The sequence below is a fragment of the Nycticebus coucang genome, chromosome 11, assembly GCF_027406575.1.
Source record: "Nycticebus coucang isolate mNycCou1 chromosome 11, mNycCou1.pri, whole genome shotgun sequence".
Taxonomy (NCBI): Eukaryota; Metazoa; Chordata; class Mammalia; order Primates; family Lorisidae; genus Nycticebus; species Nycticebus coucang.
In genome coordinates, this window is record NC_069790.1 from 102,291,375 (window position 1) to 102,312,486 (window position 21,112).

General features: G+C 40.0%; 1 protein-coding gene across 1 annotated transcript in view; it reads left to right on the forward strand.

The window, feature by feature from the left end:
• Window positions 1-21,112, forward strand: part of MKLN1 (muskelin 1) — a 365,625-nt gene that overhangs the window by 16,938 nt on the left and 327,575 nt on the right. The window contains exon 2 of the mRNA XM_053609581.1: window positions 9,460-9,584. Coding sequence (XP_053465556.1) covers window positions 9,568-9,584 — 17 coding nt within the window. The 5' untranslated portion in view covers window positions 9,460-9,567. The remainder of the gene's footprint in view (window positions 1-9,459; window positions 9,585-21,112) is intronic.

Genomic DNA, 21,112 nt, shown 5'->3' on the forward strand with positions numbered 1-21,112 from the left:
AGTATTTTTAATAGATGACATGATTATACATAAAAGTGTGGATTAATAGGACATCATTTACCCAGAGGTTTCTAAGCAGTAATAAGGATACCACTTACTGAGCACTTCCTATGTGCGAGGTTTGGTGCAGAAGTACTTCCATTTGCCAATTCAGTGAATCTTCCCCAACAGCTAAAGAAACAGGTAGTGATATCATTCCCATTTTACAGATGAGTAAACTAGGGCTCAGGATGGTGTGTGAACTTGTTTCTGATTAGATAGCTAGTTATGGGAGGGGCACGGATTCAGTCACAGAAAGTCTGGTTTCAGAACCCATATGCTTAAAGTATCTTCTTTTGGTCCTTGGCTCCTGTTATGTTCAATTTGTTTTTTCTTCTCATTAAAAGGAAGATTTATTAATCCTGAGCAGTGACTCAAAAGGCATACTTCCGCTAAGGATAGAAAGCTGAGAGAATGGAAGAAAAGGAAGACAAGAAAACCAGCCATTATTGAGCACTTATATTAGGTGATGTACTGCCCTTGTTTCCTTCAAGACCACTTTGCACTGTAGAAAGGATTAGCCCTATTTTCATAAGCAAGTTGTGACTCATGACACATTCAAGTTCCACATGATAAAACCAGAATTTGAATCTAGATCTGATTTCTATACATTTCCTCTTTTTACTACTGGCTCATGGAAATCAAATGTAAAAATGGATCAATGGAAAAGAAGCCATACTCTGTAAAATAATTTAAAGAGGTATATTCTGAGCCATTTTGAGGAACATGACCAGAGCCACACCCAAGGAGCCTTGAGCACATGGTGGGGTTACAGTTTGGTTTTATATATTTCAAGGAGGCAGGAATCAATCATAATCAGAAATCAATACATAGAAGGCGTACACTGGTTTGGCCAAAAAAAGGGGGACATCTCAAAGCAAGGGCTTACTTGCTTAGGTGGATTTAAAGATTCTTTAGCTGACAGTTGGCCAAGTTAGGCTCTGTCTAATAGACCAAGAGTCATCAAAAAGGACATATGCCCAGACCCAAGTGCTTTGTTATATATATTGAGGATCTACAGTTATGTCTTGCATAGCCTGAGGCCTGTTAATGAGTCACAAAGGACATCTCTAAGAAGGGAGGGGGACATGATGAGGCATGTCTGATCCTCCTTCTCATGGCCAGCAACTCAGCTTTAGGGATTCCCTTGGCCTAGAGGAGGTCCAGTCAGTCAGGTGCTCGGAGGGAGCCTGAAGATTTTATTTTAGTTCACAAGTGTCATATTTAGTCAGAAAAAAAAAAGTGAAAGCCTTTAAAAAGGGAGACCTACCTTATCAACATTTCAAGGCAAAAGCTCTCAGGATTTGGGTTGATTGTGAAGCAGTGTGGCTGTCAGAATACTCATACAATCTTAGGTGGCATTAGCAGAAGCACTGTGTCCTAGAAAACGGAGAAAATGCTCCTACTGGTCTGTACACTGCTTCTATCAGATGGAGAGAATTGCAACTAAGCGTCACATAATGTCAAAGTCACATTTTAAAAGGGACTTTGACAGATTAGGCTATAAACAGCAGCCAGCTAGTAACAAATACATACATGCATGTATGCATACGTGAAGATTGGATTATTTCACATCAAGGAAAATCCTAAAGGTGGCTAAAAACCATCTTCCGTTAGCCAAAGGGCTGCTATATGGGAACAAATTCTTATACAGTGCGTGGCTCCAGAGGACAGAACTGTGGCTGGATGGAGGTAGATTTGGGCCAATAAATGAAAAACCAAAACCTGACTGTGCTTTGCATATCTTTTTAGACGTAGCAGGCACTCAACAAATACCCGTTGATCTGAATTGCATTTGGCAGGAGGGCCAGGAAGGCGGTTCCTAGGGGTGGAGAAACCGGGGACCAATCAGGGGAAGGGACAGCCGGAACACACAGAGCACTTGTCAATCATCTCCACGTCTCCTGGAAGCCCTCCCTCTTCCCGGGCCAGGCTGACAAAAGGAAACCGCCTGAGAGTCCTTAAGGTCTTCCTCCACCGGTGGAGACTGACCCGTTCCTCTCTCTGGAATGTATTTTTGCTTTGTATCACTTCCTTCTTTTCTGTAATAAAAGCTGTTTATGTGGAACTTCTTCTCGTCTGCCATCACTCCTTTGCACCCAAGCAAAGAGTCAAAGAACCAGGACAATGGTCTGCCAAGGGGCCAGAACTGACAAACGGGTGTGTTGCTGTGGGAAAACTCAACATGTTGTTTTGTAGGGTAGGAAGCTCACAAAGAGATGTTTGAGCAGAAGCCACATGGACACCATGCCATAAAGAAATCCTTATGCCTTTGCCAAACTCCTCTTCCCAGCCATTACCTGCTTCCCTCCCGGCCAGCTTCAAAAAGGAGTCTTCCCTCCATCCATTCCGGGCTGACTTCTAACTCTCTGGATACCATGCTCATCGGGTCTTCTCGTTACTGAGCCTTCTCTCATCCCAGTTCCCACCCCAGGGAGAAGTCCCAGTCATTTCCCCTCTGCGGGTCTCTCCTCCCTTTCTTTGCAGCCCTCCTCCTGTCCGCTGCTCTCACGCTCCCTCACTTCTCCTTTCTTACATTTTCCCCAGGCTCCTTCTCTGCGTTTTTTTTTTTTCAGGGTTCTGTGTTTGGTCCTTTTCTCACTATTTGCCCTCCCCAATATACCCTGTGCATTATGTGGACTGAGCTACCACTGGGTACACACTTCTGAACCTGTACACTCAGTCCAAACCTCTCTCCTGATCTGCACACCTGCCGTTCATTTGCACTGGACATCCTGCCATCACTGCAAGCTTTATGCGCTACTCACCATCCCCCAGCACTCGCTCTCTGTCCCGCCTTTAGCTTAGGGAATGTCATTGCACTTCAAGCTTGACCTGTCCCCCTTACTCCCAACCCTCTATATGTACTATAATAAGTAACTAAGTCCTCATTGCTACTTCCAAATCCCCATTGGATGTGTTACTACTTTTCACCCCACGACTGCTGTGGTGATTCAGACCTTAATCCCTTCTTGAGACTATTATGGTAGCCTTCTAATTGGCTTTCCTGGCTCTGGTCACCTCTTTCTTATTCTAGCTCTGCCTTCATCTTGCTACTGAAATTTTTATTTAATTTTTAAGATAGGAATGAGTACATCTTTCCCTTCTTTAAAATTCCCTGATACTTACTTACTGTCTTCAGTATAAAGTCCAGATTCCTTAGCAGTAATCGAGGTTCTTTGCAATAGCTACAATCTACCTCAGCAGTCATTTCTAGCTGACACCAGACTTCTCTCTTTTCTTGGAACACAGATTTCTTCTCCCCACCTTTGAGCCTTTTCTGATCCTATTCCTCTTACACAAAAGCTACTCTTCTTCCCTTGGCCAATTTATCTCCCCTATGAATGCCCAGCCCAAATTCCAGCACCTCTAGGAAAAGAAACCCACTTCCACTTCCAAGGGGACAAGGCAGGGCAAGAGACATAGTATTTAAAGCAATGGCCCGGAGGATTGATTGCAGAGACATGAGCCCCAGGGAACTTCCAACATTCAGAGATTGGGAAGGACTCAGCCCAAGAGGCCAAGAAGGAAAAGCAACGAGGTGGGAGGAAAGCCAGTGTGGTGTGATGGATGCCAAGGGTAGAAAGTGTCTCAATTAGAAGGGAGTGGTCATCAGTGGTGAGAGAGAAGAAGGATAAGACAATGACCGAGAGCCCTTGGACTTGACATCATTGAGGTCATTGTGACATTCACAGGCATGTTTTCAGTAGAATAATAATAGGGCAAAAGGCTAATTGGATTGGCTTTAAGAGATAAGACAGTAAAGAGGAAATCAAAGTTTGTTAAATTGATGAAGTTGGATGAATGAAGAAATGTCTTAGAGAGGATTCCATGATTGGCCAGGAACCAAAATAGATAAATGAGTTATTCTGAACACTTAAGAGTCAATGAAAATTTTCCAAGTAGAGACAAGGATATGATTTCAGGGTACAAAACTTTCCTTCAGTGACAAGGGAATTCATAGTAGGATTAGCAAGGCAGTAGGGTTAGTCTAGGGAGGGTTCTGTATGAGTTCTGTTGTCCGTGCATTTTCTCACTCTCTGGCTCCAGTTCATAAAGGCCTCTATGGTCTTTAGGATTTCCCAGAAGGGCCTCAGGGAAGAACTATTCCTACAGAGACTTGGAGGTAGGATTTTGAGAGAGTATTTCCAAACACCTCTTGCTGTATATGAGGTTGCATATAAGAAGCCTATAGGGCTAGCTGTCATCCTGTTGGGAGCTGGGCAGCACCACATCTGAATAGTCAGGAGGTGAATTGGAAAAACCTGATCTGTCCAATGCAGTGTATTTGAAAATGCTGTATTTCAAAGCATTCTATATAAAAATTTTATATTGAAATAATAATAGAGATGAGCTAAATGATCTGATGAATAAGTAGGCAGTTTAGACCTGTTACCCCCTGGAGTTTGACAGTAATTGACAGAAATATGGAGAATACAAACCTGGGTAGACCAGATATGAGCTTGATTTTGTGCTGATCTGAACCTCAAACAGTAAAGTTTCAAAAAGGTCTCTGGTACTGATCCTACACAGAATGTGTTTTTACTTACCTGGCTGAGGACAATATACTTCCCTTTACAGAATCATTTATGGGGTCACCCAGGGTCTGGACTGTGAAACCAAACCAGACATGGATGAACTGAAGAACTTCCCATCATACCATGTTTCCTGTACTTCTCCAAATGCATCGTGTACTCTTATTTGTCTGTGCCTGGAATACTCAAGTCCTCTTCTTCCTGACATGCTTAGCTCTGGGAATATCTTCTCTAGGAGAAATTCCCATCCACTCAGACAGAGATCCCCCCACCCTGTACTTGAGTACTTATGTTGCTCTATCTCTACACTACCACAATGAACTACTCTCTGGCTCTCTCATTGGGTCATAAGTTTCTTGAAGCCCATGACTTTGTCGTATGGTTGTTTTATGCATCTAGAATTGTACTTGTACAATGACAGTGGGACACATGATCATTGTGTTTTGAATAGATGCATGAATGCTTAAGCATGTGAATGAATGACCAAAGGAATACATGAAAAGATCAGAAAAATGTTACTGCCAACCTGATGCTAAGGAGAAGAATATGGATGAGTTTACATATATGCAGCATTTCCAAATCCAAGTGTGATGACAAGACCATTGCAACATAATGCCTATAGAGAGGGCGGGGATCACACAATTGACTTGTACTGTATGTGGCAAAAGATTATGAGAACTGTGCTGATGAAAAGCAAAGTTAGGTAGCAGGAACTAATTGCTTAGATCTAGGTTTGTGAGAAAGAATTTGATCTGTGGAATATATGAACATTTCAGTTTTGTTTTATTTCTTTTAAACAAGATATTTTTCATTTTAAAATTCAAGGGCAAGGTCTACCTTACTAAGCATGTTTATCTGAAGCACGGTTTCATTAGTTTTTTAAAATTTTTTCATGAAAAAATTAAAAATAAACCAACCATGACACCTCTACTGTGAAAGTTGTGCTGAACCAGTCATGTCATTTCTATCTGCCTTGGTTTCTTTCACGAGTAATTCTTAAAGTGATAATAACCCTTACTAGTATTTACTTTATAAAAGTGTTGTCATTAGGGCGGCACCTGTGGCTCAGTCAGTAGGGCGCCGGCCCCGTATACCGAGGGTGGTGGGTTCAAACCCAGCCCCGGCCAAAACTGCAACCAAAAAATAACCGGGCATTGTGGTGGGCACCTGTAGTCACAGCTACTTGGGAGGCTGAGGCAAGAGAATCGCTTAAGCCCAGGAGTTGGAGGTTGCTGTGAGCTGTGTGAGGCCACGGCACTCTACTGAGGGCCATAAGGTGAGACTCTGTCTCTACAAAAAAAAAAAAAAAAGTGTTGTCATTATAATCTAGATAGTCTAAAATGGGTTACGATGTCTTCTTTGAAAGATGAGCATGATACACAAATGAAGTATTATTATTTAGTTTTTTCTCTTTAATCCCATTAAGTGAGAATTAGAAAATATTCAGTGGGGAAGTTATTATTGACTTGAGTGAAAAGAAAAAATATCTTCAGCTGAAAACTCAGCTTGTGCAGTTTAAGTGTGTCCGTGTGCAGGTAAAAATAATGTGCTTATACGTGATATCTACTGTTGTGCTGGACCCCTTCTCTGTACTCTAATCACAAGCTGGAACCTTTCAGTTCAGTCATCAGTGGGCATTTACAGAACTAGGTGCCCTGCAGTGATTACAATTTAGAAACAACATTTCCACTAATCAGGCTGTGCAGCTAGTTTTCTTACTGATTTGGGATCTAAATTAACCGTGTCAGGCCTTTCCTTCCACTCCTGGTTCCTAGGGTAGGGATAAGCTATTACTGCAGCCTTTTTTGGGTTGGCGACCACTGAGGCCTATGGGGCCCCCACTCGCACCCTGCAGGCCAGAGCTTTCTTATTTCCTTGTTGTAATACAGGGGTATGATGGCAGGAGAAAGGGGTAGTAGAAATAAGGTTTGGGGATTGTTGTGAATGTTAGAAACTTCACATAATGACACCCGAGAAATGGAAGAGCACCCTGGAAATATGGAGGGTAACAGAGAACTGGTGTTGATGTGCCCGTCTGTACAGCATAACTGCGTCTGGCCTCTATGTGTGTAAAGTAGCTTCAGCTCAGTTCTGGTTCTTTGGTTCCTGATGGTGGATTGCCCACTCTCCCTCCCCTGTGGGATGGACACTGTAAGGTTCATTCCTTACAGTATCCATTATGTCCTAGCTCACCTTCAGTCCCGAGGACCAACCTGCAGCGTTGCTTGCAGTTATGGTCATCTGTTTTCCACCTGACCCATTTATTTTGGCTTCTGGACTTTGCTCCCAGAGAGGCCCCCTGCTTGGATAGCTGCCTAGCCAGCTGTGGGGCCAGCTGCTTGTTCCAGACTCCAAGGTGACCAGATTGCTCTCCACTCCTGCTGACTGGTCTCAAATACATAAGCCTTGACAATAGGTGGAAGATAATGATAGCGTGACAATTATATGAGACCAGATTTGTCCCTATGTAAGTCATCTCATTGGTGGGCTGCTCAGAGAGGTCAGGTGCACATTGATGCCTCACAGTGGGCCTTGGCCCAGGAAGATTTTGTGGACCTCAGAGGCCTAGAGGAGGAGAACGCAAAAGGCAGATTTGGTTTACTGTACAGTTATGGCCAAGTCCACTGTCCAGCTCACAGTCTCCCGTGTCCACCAAGAGCATTACCATGAGATCAAATGTGCTCATGTGAAGGTAGTGAGGGACTTCAAACATTCTGTAAGGTGAGCCTACCGGTGTGCTGAATGATGAATGTACTTCCATCCTACCTTTGGGATGGAAGTTTAGGATATATCTTCCATTCTAAAGGTAACCCTTTTGAAACAGCCAATTATAGTCATTGGTTCCATTTCCTCCTCTGTTCAATGTCACTCGACTTCTGCCTCTTCTAACTCTGATTTTTTCCAAACTGGTCAAATATCTCCTTGGTTCTAGCCTCATGGTCTCCTGGGTGCTTCTCAGTCTTTTTCTTACTTGATCTCTTGATAACATCTGCCTTTGTTAACCACAACCTCTTATCTTTTATTTTTAATTATTATGGATACATAATAATTGTATATATTTATAGGGTACATGTGAAGTTTGGATACAGATGTATAATGTAAACTAATCAAATTGGGATAATTAGGGTATCCATCACCTCAGGCACTTATCATTTGTGTTAGGAACATCCCATTTCCCCCGTGTAGTGTGTGTGTATGAGAGAGAGAGAGAGAGAATCTCGCTCTGTCACACCACTAGAGTGCAGTGGCATCATCATAGCCCATGGCAACCTCAAACTCCTGGGTTCAAGAAATCCTCCTCCTTAAGGACTGCAACCTGCTTCATGAAACATGCTTTTCTCTCATCCTCTGGATACCTCCCATTTCTTGTTTCCCTATTATCTCTCTGGTTACACCTTCTCACTTTCTCTGTACCCCCCTCAGGATACTTTCTCTGCCCATCCTGTAAACTTTGGTGTTCTTCCAGGTGCTGGAAGGGGGGGGGAATCTCTGCCCCTACATTCCCTTCCAAGGCATCTCAGTCTTCCCTGTGCAGTCTCTGGTCTGCTCTGTTCACTCCTAAGGTATACCCGCAAGTTTCTAGATCAAACCTGCTTACTGTTGCTCTGTGAATGTTCCCCAGGCATCACAAACGAACACATCCAAGACTGAACTCATCATCTTCTCCCCTAAATTTGTCTTAGTGAATGACATCATTATTCACCTAGTTGTTCAAGTCAAAATTCTAATCATCCTCAATCTTAACTCCCCCCTGTTCAAAACTCCAAGATTTAATCAATCACAGATTTCAGCAGATCTACCTCCTCCATAAGACAGCTTGTAAATCTCAGCCTATGTTGGTCCTGCTTACCTCTCCAGTCTCATCTCTAAGCTGGCAACAGTCTCTGCCTCAGTCCTCCTGAACAGACACTCAGCAGGTATAATCACTCCTCTTACTTCCAAAACTTGCATGTGTCATGCCCTCCATCTGAAACAGACTCCCCTACCTCCTCATTTGGCTAGTTCCTTTATACCTTGTAAGTCTCCGTGTAGAAGTTACTAACTTTGAATCCTCCCAAAATCTGGGCTAAGTGACCCTCCTAGTTTTTGGTACTTTTCTCTTTTGACATCACACTATTTTATAAGAGCTGGCTTTCCTGTTTAGATCTTGCCTTCTACTGTGAGGTCCCTGTAAGCAGAAACCATATTTATCCTAACTTTGTATTCTTTTTTTTTTTTGGAGAGAGAGAGTCTCACTATGTCACCATCGTTAGAGTGCCCGGGCATCACAGCTCACAGCAACCTCAAACTCTTGGGCTTAAGTGATTCTCTTGCCTCAGCCTCCCAAGTAACTGGGACTATAGGTGCCTGCCACAACACCCGGTCATTGTCATTTAGCTGGCCTGGGCCAGCCAGGGTATGTGGGTATGTGGCTAGCGCCATAACCACTGTGCTCTTACTTTGTATTCTTTTTTTTTCCCTCTAACTTTGTATTCTTAACACCAATTAAGTATTTGGTTCAAAATAGATGCTCAACGAATGAATGAATGAACATGAAGGTCAAAAGTATCATGGTGAAAATATAAATTTCCGAACAGAGGAAGCAATTGGTATTTTAATAAACAAAGATTTGTCAAGTCTTTTCAATATCAGAGGGATTTAAAGACAAAAAATACTGCTGCACTCAGTGGTACATGCCTGTAGTTCCAACTACTTGGGAGGCTGTGGCAGGAGGCTTGACTGAGCCTAAGAGTGAAAAGCCAGCCTGGACAACATAGTGAGACCAATCTTAAAAAAAAATTAAAGACATTTGGCAAGCCATGCCACCGTTAGAATCATGTGCAGAGAGTGAGAGTAATTACCAGAGATAAATTTCAAATCTATCCCTTACGGGGTTCTTTTCCAGAATTCAACGTCCAGACCCTGAGAGCCATGTTTTGGGATCACCCAAGCAGCCCATCCTCCCAACTCTTCATAAACTATTGGATACATAACTCACTCCATACTTGAGAACATGGGGATTGGAATAAGGTAAGTGTTAGTTTTTCAGTTTTTTTTCTCTTTTTACTTTTTAGCAATGTACAGTACTTATAGAACAATACTTTGTAAATTCCTCCTTCTGGACTCTTCATCAGGAAATGTAGTTGGCTTCCTGGCTAGTCTAGTTGTTCTCAAGTTGCTTAAATATCCTGTGTGTACAAAGAAATGTCCTGGAGTCTTCCAGGGAATTAACATCTTTTCAATTTTTTGTTTTTGTTTCATAACTACTTAAAATCTTCATCATTACTCTATTAATTTATTTCTAACACAACTCTGCATAGAGAAAGTGGATTGTGAAAAATCAGAAAGACTTACCGTCTGCTCTGGGACACCTTTTGGTCCAAATGTCCATGAAGAATGCTGGAGATGAGCGGTGTAATCAAACTTCAAATGGGACTCTGCTTTAGCCATGCTGCCTACAGACGCCCCATCCACTGTCAGACTTCTCTAGGCCGCCATCTGATTTAGTTTTTCATAACACTTAGTGTTATTTATTTATCTTCTTATTTGTTTACTATATATTTTCCCTTCTAAAATGTAAGCTTCATGAGGGCTTGGGTTTTTTTTTTTTCTTTTTGATCAGCACTTGGAATAGTAACTGGTGCATAAAAGGCACTCAATAAATATTTGTTGATTGAATGAATGAGGTCTTCTACATTTTTTTAAAAGGCTATGTTTACTTAGGTCTTTTAGGATCTCTTGAGAATCTGATTCACGTCCCCGCCCCCTCTTAACACCTTAAGTGGATGACTAAGATGATAATTGATGGCATATTGAACAAGTTTACAGATGACACACACTGGAAAGGATAACAAATAAGTTGGAGGATACAGTCAAGATTCCCTGACCCCAAATCCTGACAAAATGTAATAATGAATCATATCTAACAATATAAAATTTAATGGGTACAAATATAAAGTACTCAAAGATCCCCAAATTCAATTGTACAAGTACAGGGTGGGGGCGGGATGGCTTATCACTGCACACGTCAGGAAGATTAAAAGTCTCCTGCTGATCGTAAGTAGATGATGACTCAACACAGTGTGATATGGCTTCTGAAAAGAATCAATCTTTTGTTGCATTAATAGAAATATAGTGTTAAAGAGGAGGACCAGTTTTCTAGTACTCACTGGTGTTCAGACCACATGTGTTCTCTTTTATGAATTCCGAGCTTTAGATATTGGTAAAGAGGTTATTGGAGAAGAGTAAAAAGGATAATCAGAGGTCTGATAAACAGTATTATTCAGAAATAATGAAAGGATCTAAGGTTGTATGTAACTGTGTGAAGGAGAGGGTAATAACTAGCATACCTAGTGACCTTCTCAAGTTTGAGGGGCTATCTTACAGAGGAAAATTTCAGTTTCTTCTGCATAATCCTGACAGATTGAGGACTGGTGAGTGGAAGATGTAAGCATGTATATTTCAACCCACTGAAATTTATCAACAATTAGATTTGCCTAAAAATCAAACAGACAACCACTAGAGGTAATCAGTTCCCTGACCCTGGTGATATGGTCCCAGAAGCTGGGCAGCTGTCACAATGTGACAAGTGCTAGAGGACGGGTATGTGTGTGTTAAGTATTACAGAAGCATAGAGCAAAAGGAACTAATACTTGAGTATGTTTCAAAAATAACTTCCACGTGGTATGTTATTTAGTTTTCATAAAGATCCTGTGAAATTGCGACCCCTTGTACAGAAGATGAAATAAAGTCTCACCAATATTAGGTGAGCTCCCCAAGGTCATACAGCTGGCAGTAATAATTGCTGCCATTTACTGAGTGCTTAGGATATCTGGGACTCTGTTCTAAACCATTTAAGACATTTAATCCTCCCAATAACTCTAGAAGGTGGTTATTGATATGATTGCCATTTTGCAAATACAAAAACTGAGGCACAAAGTTTAAATTACTTGCCTAGAGTCCCATAGCCAGAAAGTAGAAAACCAGGATTTGCACCTGCATGTCTCACCTCGCAAGCACACACTGACCCACTGAACTAAGTCACCTTAACTGGTATCCTGAAGAGCTGGAACTCACACACTTGGACTCTGACTCCAAGTTCACTTTTCTTTCAATGACCTTGCTCTTTAGCAGACATTGCATCCAAATGAGAAGAAATGGTCATGTGGATCTAAGGAGGGTCGGGTAGTTCATGCGTCTGTGGAGTTTGGGGCAAGTCATGGTGAAATCTACAATGTGTATTAACGTAACCATCAACAAGTGTTATTATCCAAGTTTTAGATTTTCTATGTTTTAGATACAAAGAATTTTCCAGGGCAGCCAGAATTTGTCCTTTTGGCCTCCAGGTCAGCAGTCTGGATGCAGGGACCATGACTCATTACTCATTGGAGCTAGCCATCAGCACTTACCCTGCAGCCTTTTAAAACCTAGTTTAAATTTTTATAAAAAGACAAGATGTAAGACATTAAGAATGAAACAACCTAAATTCAATACCTATGTATTAGCAAGAATGGAAATACAGAAAAGGAGAAATAAAGCACATAATTGCTTAAATTATCCATGCTTTCTCTCCCTAATAAAAATTCTTAGATTGAAAAATAGCTCAATCCAACATTATTGTGCCTTAATAATTAAGCTAGGCTGCTTCTATGGCAAATCTGAGAAAGAATTGGTTTTTAACGTGAATAAAGTAGATTAACATAAGCAGTAATTATTGAGGAAAGGCTAATGTGGACATGACTTAGTATGTGATCAAAGCTATTGTGTTTTTAAGACAGCCATCTCCCGTAAGTTTTGAAGATTTGATAATTTTAAAATCAGCTGCAGGCTGAGATTTCTGTGGTAGGTGGTGGGGCAGAAAAGGTCCATGTTCTTTGGAATTCTTTCCTTCAAAGCACATGGGTTTTTTGGTTTTATTTGTTTTTTTCTGGTTTTGTTTAGTCATTTATGGAGACTTAGTAGATTTCTCTGATTATCTTGGCCTTTGTGTTTGTGAATTTCTGTTTTCTTGGCTTCAGGTCCGTGGAAACATTTGCTTTGATGATGGCAGGAGAATTAGTTTAGTCATGTTTTATTTTTGTTGTTCCTATTTATTTCTAATATCCTTTAGTTCAAGTCCACTTACAAGGTATTGCATAACTTGTCCTTATGTCTCCACAAATAAATGCTCTTAGTAGTAACTCTAGTGCAACCCTAGAGGAATACTTTGATGATGCCTACTTGATGCCCTTCAAGATGATAAATATTAGCAGTTAGAAGAAGGTATATTTTGGAAATTATGTTTGAAATTTATAATTGGATTTAGCATTTCACATGTGAAATTTCAAGTTTCTTAGATCAACTATTCTTTTTTTTGCAGAGACAAAGTCTCACTTTATGGCCCTCGGTAGAGTGCCGTGGCCTCACACAGCTCACAGCAACCTCCAACTCCTGGGCTTAAGCGATTCTCTTGCCTCAGCCTCCCGAGTAGCTGGGACTACAGGCGCACGCCACAACGCCCGGCTATTTTTTGGTTGCAGTTCGGCTGGGGCCGGGTTTGAACCCGCCACCCTCAGTATATGGGGCGGGCGCCTTACCGACTGAGCCACAGGCGCCGCCCAGATCAACTATTCTTGAGTCAATAAGCAGCCATATTTTTCTAAACATATTTTCCTTTTCACCTCAACTAAAGTTGGAAAATTCTTTTCTCACATATTCCATTCTTTACTTAAGCCTGGAGGTAAATTACTCTTAAAAATCCACATTCCAAGTAATTTTTCTTTTTTTCATTTTCTTTCTTTTTTCTTTTCTTTCTTTTTTTTTTTTTTTTTTGAGACAGAGTCTCACTCTGTCTCCCTGGCTAGTGTGCTGTGGCATCATTATAGCTCAGACCAACCTCAAACTCTTAGCCTTGAGCAATTCTCTTGCCTTAGCCTCCCAAGTAGCTGGACTACAGGTGCCCGCCACTACGTCTGGCTAGTTTTTCTATTTTTAGTACAGACAGGGGTCTCGCTCTTGCTCAGGCTGACCTTGAACTCCTGAGCTCAACTGCCTCAGCTTCCCAGAGTGCTAGGATTACAGGCATGAGCCACCTCGCCTGGCCCCAAGAAATAATTTTTCGTAATGTGATGAGTAAATGGATAGAGGAGGCTCTGCTGGTATTTGGGGTGTGTGTCTAACTGAAACTCTTAAGTATTTCAGACATGTACTTTACTAGAATTGAGGTTTTTATTTTTTTAATTAATTAATTTTCTTTTTTTTGAGACAGAGTTTCACTATGTCACCCCGCAGTGGTGTCACAGCTCACAGCAACCTCAAACTCTTGGGCCTAAGTGATTTTCCTGCCTCTGCCTCCCAAGTACCTGGGACTACAGGTGCCCGCCACAACGCTCAGCTATTTTTTTTGTTGTTGTTGCAGTTGTCATAGTTGTGTAGCTGGCCGGGTCTGGATTCTACCCAGCCAGTCTTGGTGCCTGTGGCCAGCACCGTAACCACTGTGCTACAGGTGCCAAGCGAGGGTTTTTAATTTTTTTTTTTTTTTTTTTTTTTGTAGAGACAGAGTCTCACCTTACCGCCTTCAGTAGAGTGCCATGATGTACACAGGACTCACAGCAACCTCTAGCTCTTGGGCTTCCGCGATTCTCCTGCCTCAGCCTCCCAAGCAGCTGGGATTACAGGCGCCCGCCACAACACCCGGCTATTTTTTGGTTGCAGTTCAGCCGGGGCTGGGTTTGAACCCGCCACCCTCGGAATATGGGGAGGGTTTTTAATTTTTTAATTTGATTTCCTTGGGATGAAGCAAGTAACCTTTGTCAGAGATCTGTTAGTAATCAACTTTCTCAGGTTGACTTTCAGTTTTTTGACCACCAAATCAAAACACTGTTTAAAGATGTCTGAGACTTCTTAAGTTTGCTAAAAGATCAAGGCAGGTGCCTAGTACTTACTGCTTTGCTGCTGTGAAGAACAGGTTGCTCTCATTCTTCTGATACTTTCAGTTAGTTTCTGCACGGGAGAGCGCATGCTCCACCTCCACGCATGCTCCACCTCCGCGCACGCGCACGCTCCGCCTCCGCATGCTCCATCTCCGCACATGCTCCAACCCCACATGCTCCACCTCCGGGCATGCTCCGCCTCCGCAGGCCCCATCTTGGCTGAGACATTGAGTCACCTTGCACCTCCAGTACATCTTCCTGGGTGTAGGAGAGGGGAGCACCCTGTTTTTCTAACCAGCTAGATGGATATAAGCCTTTAAAATGATTTGACATACTTTCTAGTACAAGGCTCAGTACTAGGCACTAAAGACGGTTACAAACATTCTTAATCACCGTTGTTCGTTACTTAAAAGTTGTAACATAAGATTTGGTAACTAGATTACTACGTGACTTTGAGCAAGCAATTTAATTTTTCTCTAAGATAACTATTTCAGTTGGGCACAGGGGCTCATGTCTATAATTCCAGCACTTTGGGAGGCTACGGCTGGAGGATTGCTTGAGGGCAGCAATACCACTCTGGGAAAAATAGCAAGGCCCTCAATCTACAAAAGATGCAAAAATCAGCTGGATGTGGTGTCAGGTTCCCATAAAATCAACTCAGGAGCCTGAGGCAAGAGGACCACTTGAGCCCGTCAGTTTAAGACTGCAGTAAGCTATCATTGCATCACTGCACTCCACTAAAGCAATACACTGTCTCTAAAAATATATAATCAGCAAAATAATAAAATAACTATCTCACAGGGTTACTGTGCTAAATAATTAGGATTAGCTATGAAAATACTTAGGACAGAGCCTGGAGCATAGCTGCAAATGTAGATTGAATTTATGTGAAACAAATAATAATCCATGGAAACTCAAATGCACAAATGGACCCAAATCGACCCTATGTGCCTCTAGCCCTTTTGTTAAATCAGACAGTTTCCCTTCCAAATGTACAACTACATCTACCTATGAGTTTGCTCTAAAGCCTATATTCACAACAAAATGGTACTTCAAGGATAATCTGTTAATTCATCTCATAACAGGAGCTAACCTTGGTTTATTTAGGAGAAAATGACATCTGAACAAATAGAAGGAAAATTATATAAATAAAATGTCTGCTTCAAAATAAATGAAGGCACAGTTATCTGATTATAGGACATGTAAATGATGATACATATATAATCACAAAATATCTGCATTTTACTATTTTTTAAGAAAATTTATTAATCTTAAAGGACTAAGTTTTTCATAATCAAATGAGAAATCATGCACTTCTTTGTATTAACTATTAATATACTAATAATATTCATTAACTATCTTTTCCTTTAATTGCATCTACTGTCCTGGTCTTACATTTATTTCAGTAATACAAAAGTAGTGATTTAATTTGATAACTGTTGGTTCTCTGTGCATATCAGATAGTAGGAAGGTGAAGCATTCCCCCGACCCACTTAACTGTGAAAAAAGGACTTTCTCAAGTTGCCAGGAACTAATGTTTTAGTAAAGTTATAAGAAAACTTTCTCATCTGCAAGTTACTTGCCTGAAACCTGAGGTGCTCGATTTCAGCACAAAGGTGACTTTGGGGGAGAAAGTGTGTGCCAAACTGGATCTGTTGTTTTGTGTTATGTAAGAAGGAGGAAAAAGGGAAAGACTTCATGAAGAAGACTGCCATGGCAATTGCAACAACAACAAAAATAAACAAATGGGACTTCATTAAACTGAAAAGCTTCTGTACAGCTAAGGAGACAACAACCAAAGCAAAGAGACAACCTACACAACGGGAAAGGATATTTGCATATTTTCAATCAGACAAAAGGTTGATAACTAGGATCTATAGAGAACTCAAATTAATCCACATGAAAAAAGCCAACAATCCCATATATCAATGGGCAAGAGACATGAATAGAACCTTCTCTAAAGATGACAGACGAATGGCTAACAAACACATGAAAAAATGTTCATCATCTCTATATATTAGAGAAATGCAAATCAAAACAACCCTGAGATATCATCTAACCCCAGTGAGAATGGCCCACATCACGAAATCTCAAAACTACAGATGCTGGCGTGGATGTGGAGAGAAGGGAACACTTTTACACTGCTGGAGAAACCTCAAAGCACTCAAGCTAGACCTCCCATTTGATCCTGCAATCCCATTACTGGGCATCTACCCAGAAGGAAAAAAATCCTTTTATCATAAGGACACTTATACTAGACTGTTTATTGCAGCTCAATTTACAATCGCCAAAATGTGGAAACAGCCTAAATGCCCACCAACCCAGGAATGGATTAACAAACTGTGGTATATGTATACCATGGAATACTATTCAGCTATTTAAAAAAATGGAGACTTTACATCCTTTGTATTAACCTGGATGGAAGTGGAAGACATTATTCTTAGTAAAGCATCACAAGAATGGAGAAGCATGAATCCTATGTACTCAATTTTGATATGAGGACAATTAATGACAATTAAGGTTATGCCGGGGGGAGGGGGAGGAAAAGCAGAAAGAGGGACGGAGGGAGGGGGCTGGCGCCTTGGTGTGTGTCATACATTATGGGGGCAAGACATGATTGCAAGAGGGACTTTGCCTAACAATTGCAATCAGTGTAACCTGGCTTATTGTACCCTCAATGAATCCCCAACAATAAAAAACAAAAAAAAAGAGGAAAAAATGAACTGTTTACTCCTAAATTATAAACTTTAGATTATTCTATTACACCAAATGACAGAATTTTCAAACCTTAAACTTTACTGTATAACTTTAGAGTTATATTTCATAAACTATTATCTGTACTCAGACTAAAAATAATTAAATATTAAATAATTAGCTTTGTCCCAATTTTATTTAAAAAGTACTGAACAGTGTCATTTTATTCATTTCATCAAAAGTGAATTATAGTTGAACTGTAAAAATGGAATTGCTAAACAATGAACTATTTGGCTTTTTAAATAACCTTTTCCTGATTAAAAAGGATATATGTGTAGTATAAAAATAGAGAACACTCAGTAGAGTAAAAAGAAGAAAATAAAAATCCAGCTGAATAAAATGAAAAAAATAAAAATCATGAGTCATAATTCTACCACCCAGAGATAATCACCATTAACATTTCATTCTATTTTCCAATAATGGGTATTTATACACACATAAACACAAACACATGCGCACACCCAAACTCTGATACCTGCACATACACATACCAAAATACCTACTACATAAAAATTCATATTCATGTTTTACTACAGAAAATTTAAAACATAAAGAAAAGTAATCAGATGGCATAATGAATCTTGTCTACCAATTAACCCATGGCTAGCACATCCATACCTCCTTCTACTCCCCACTCATTCTATTTTGAAGCCAATTCCAGATATTATATCATTTCATCCATAAATATTTTAATGTGGTTTCTTAAAAGGTAAGGACTTTTTTTTTTTTTTTGTAGAGACAGAGTCTCACCCTGTCACCCTCACTAGAGTAGTATGGCATCATAGCTCACAGGAACCTCCAACTCCTGAGTTTAGGCAATTCTCTTGCCTCAGCTTCCCAAGCAGCTGGGGCTACAGGCACCCGCCACAACGCCCGGCTATTTTTTTGTTGCAGTTTGGCCGGGGCCGGGTTTGAACCCATCACCCTTGGCACATGGGGCCGGCACTCTACCCACTGAGCCACAGGCACCACCAGAACGTAAAGACTTTTTAAAACCAACCATTATCACATCTCAATTAATTAACAATAATGTTAATACTATGAAATACTCAGTGTTCAAATTTTCACTTCTCTCAACTTATTTTTATAGTTTGCTTGTTTGAAGCAGGATCCAAATAAGGTTCATGCACTGAGACTGGTTGATATGTCTCTTAAATTTCTTCTAGTATATGGGTTTGAAGGTTAGCACTCTATCGTGTTTTTCTTGTCATTTATTTGTTGAAGAAACTAAGTTGTCCTGTAGAAATTCCCATAGCCCGGAGTTTTCTGATCCCATTTCCATAGAACAATGTTTCTCTGCCCTCTGTATATCCTGTAACTGTCTACAGGGTTCTAGATTTTTTTTTTTTTTTTTGCCAATACTGCTTCATAAGTAGTGGAGTGTTTTGCCATTAGGAGGTGCATAATGTCTAATAATCTTTTATGATGAGCTAGATCTATTAGTTCACTGAGAATTGCAAACACGGTGATATTATCCTGATATTCCTTGTGTTGATTTTCTGGCATGTGCCAATGGTGTTTGTTTTGTCTTGTTATTTTAAATCGCTTTTGTCTTCTGTTTTTTATTTATCATTTTAACTCATTAATTGAAACATTAACTGTATTTCTGTACATGTCATTTATTATTTTTATTAATGCTCCAGTTACTTCTATTAGCTCTGTGGTAGCTTCTTCAGATTGCCTCCTGACTTCTTTAGCCATAACCCCAGTAGTTCCTGATGACTCTTCTACTATTTGATATGAGATGGTTTAGGCTTATCTTTTATATTTCCATATAGTAAAAATCTATTTATAATTAGGATGTGAGTATATGTAAGTATAGTACAAAACCATAGGCCAGAAACTATTTATAATAGCAAAAGACTAGAAACAGCTCAAATATCCATTAATAGAGGACTGGTTGAACAAATTATGAATTCCTACACAGTCTGCTTAGCTGTAAAATGGAATTAGGAATCTTTAGGTAGGCTTATCATTGATCTCCAGGATAAGTTAAAAAATGAGAAGAAAAGTGAGTCTAGGATGCTACTATATACATAAGAATGGATATATATGTATATTAATATACCTATACACACATGCATGCACACACATATACATATATTTGCTGATGTTAAAAAACAAACAATGGGAAGATAAACATCACAAAATAAAAGTTACCTATGAAGGGGAAGAAGTACGTGGAGGAGAGATAAAAATTAGACTTCTTTGAATTTACCTTGTTTTGTAGATTTGACTTTGAAATCATGTCGATATTTTCCCTAATTATAAAAATACTAATTTTCGAAAATGCAATTTCTATTTTTTCAAAAAGAGCCTATGTATCTAATTGATGGAATGCAGAAAACTATTTCAAGTAACATTGAGACATACTAATTTGACTACATATCCCTAAATGGATATATCCTACCGATAAAAAGAACAGCAAAAACACTTTTTAACACTTTTTGGTAATCGTATTGTCCGTAGTAGTGTTGATAATGCTATTCTGTGTAATATGAGGTAAGCAAATATTAATGGTAGGATATTGTAATCCTATCATGTCCTTGAGAATTAGGATTCTCACCATGGGAGAATGGGAAAACATGAAAAATAGAAGAGGTTGAGTAAAAACCTTGTAGTCCTGAATTTGAATTGGAAGTTATTGACGTATAGCTATATGTATAGATATATTTCCTAGCTCCTCTGTTTACTGATAAACCTGGAAATAAAAACTAAGCCAGGAACAATAAGCATTCCTGTTATCTGTGTTAACATCTAAGCAGGAAAAATATCTACACACATACACATGAATAATATGTATCATAAATATGTGTTCATATATACATATACACTAGAACCTCCGTAGTCGATCACATCCCTACATCGACCACCTCCGTAAGTCGACCTAATCTTCATAGACCACACTTACACCACATGTATGTCTCAGTACAGGCCTAGTTCCTTACGTTGACCACCTCCATATGTTGACTGGTTTGTTACAGTCTCCAGTGTGGTCATTACAGAGGTTCTACTGCATTTAATTGTGCAGTTATTTAGCTATTCTATTTCTGGTCATTCAGATTGCTTCCAATCCTTTACATTTATATATACTGCTGGTGACAAAGTATTCATGCACATAATATTTGTTTAGTACAAATTTCTTTCTTTCTTTTTTTTTTCTTGAGACAGAGTCTCATTCTGTCACCCCGGGTAGCACACATACACATGAATATATATGTATCATATGAGTGCAATGGCATCATAGCTCACAGCACTCTCAAACTCTTGGGCTTGAGCAATCCTCTTGGCTCAGCCTTCCGAGTAGCTGGGACTACAGGCATCCACCACTATGCTGGCTAGTTTTTGTATTTTTAGTAGATATGGGATCTTGCTCTTACTCAGGCTGGTCTCGAACTCCTGAGCGCAGGCAATATCCACCTGCCTCAGTCTCCCAGAGAGCTAGGATTGTAGTTGTGAGCCACCACTGCTGGCCTTAGTACAAATTTCTGTAAGTGGAATTACCCAACGAGAAAGTAGAGATATATTTAAGCTCTTGCTTCGTATCGTCAAATCACTTCTGGAAAGGTTATACCAGGCTACATGCCAAGTGGCAATGGAGAAGAGAGTGACAGATTGACTGCATTAATAGTTACAGACATTTTAGACATTGACACTGCCAATCTGATATGTCAGATTATTTCTCTGTTTGTTTTTCTCCTCTTCGATTGTCTTACACAGAAATTTTAAAATTAATAACACAATATGGAAAAAGTATACTTATGTCATATTTTTATATTGGCATTATGAATTAATAACTACAGAGCCACAGATTTTAGAATGGCCTTGTCAAACTTAATGCATTGCTTATAATTAAGGATTTAAATTGTTGACGCTTTAGTTATAAATGTATAT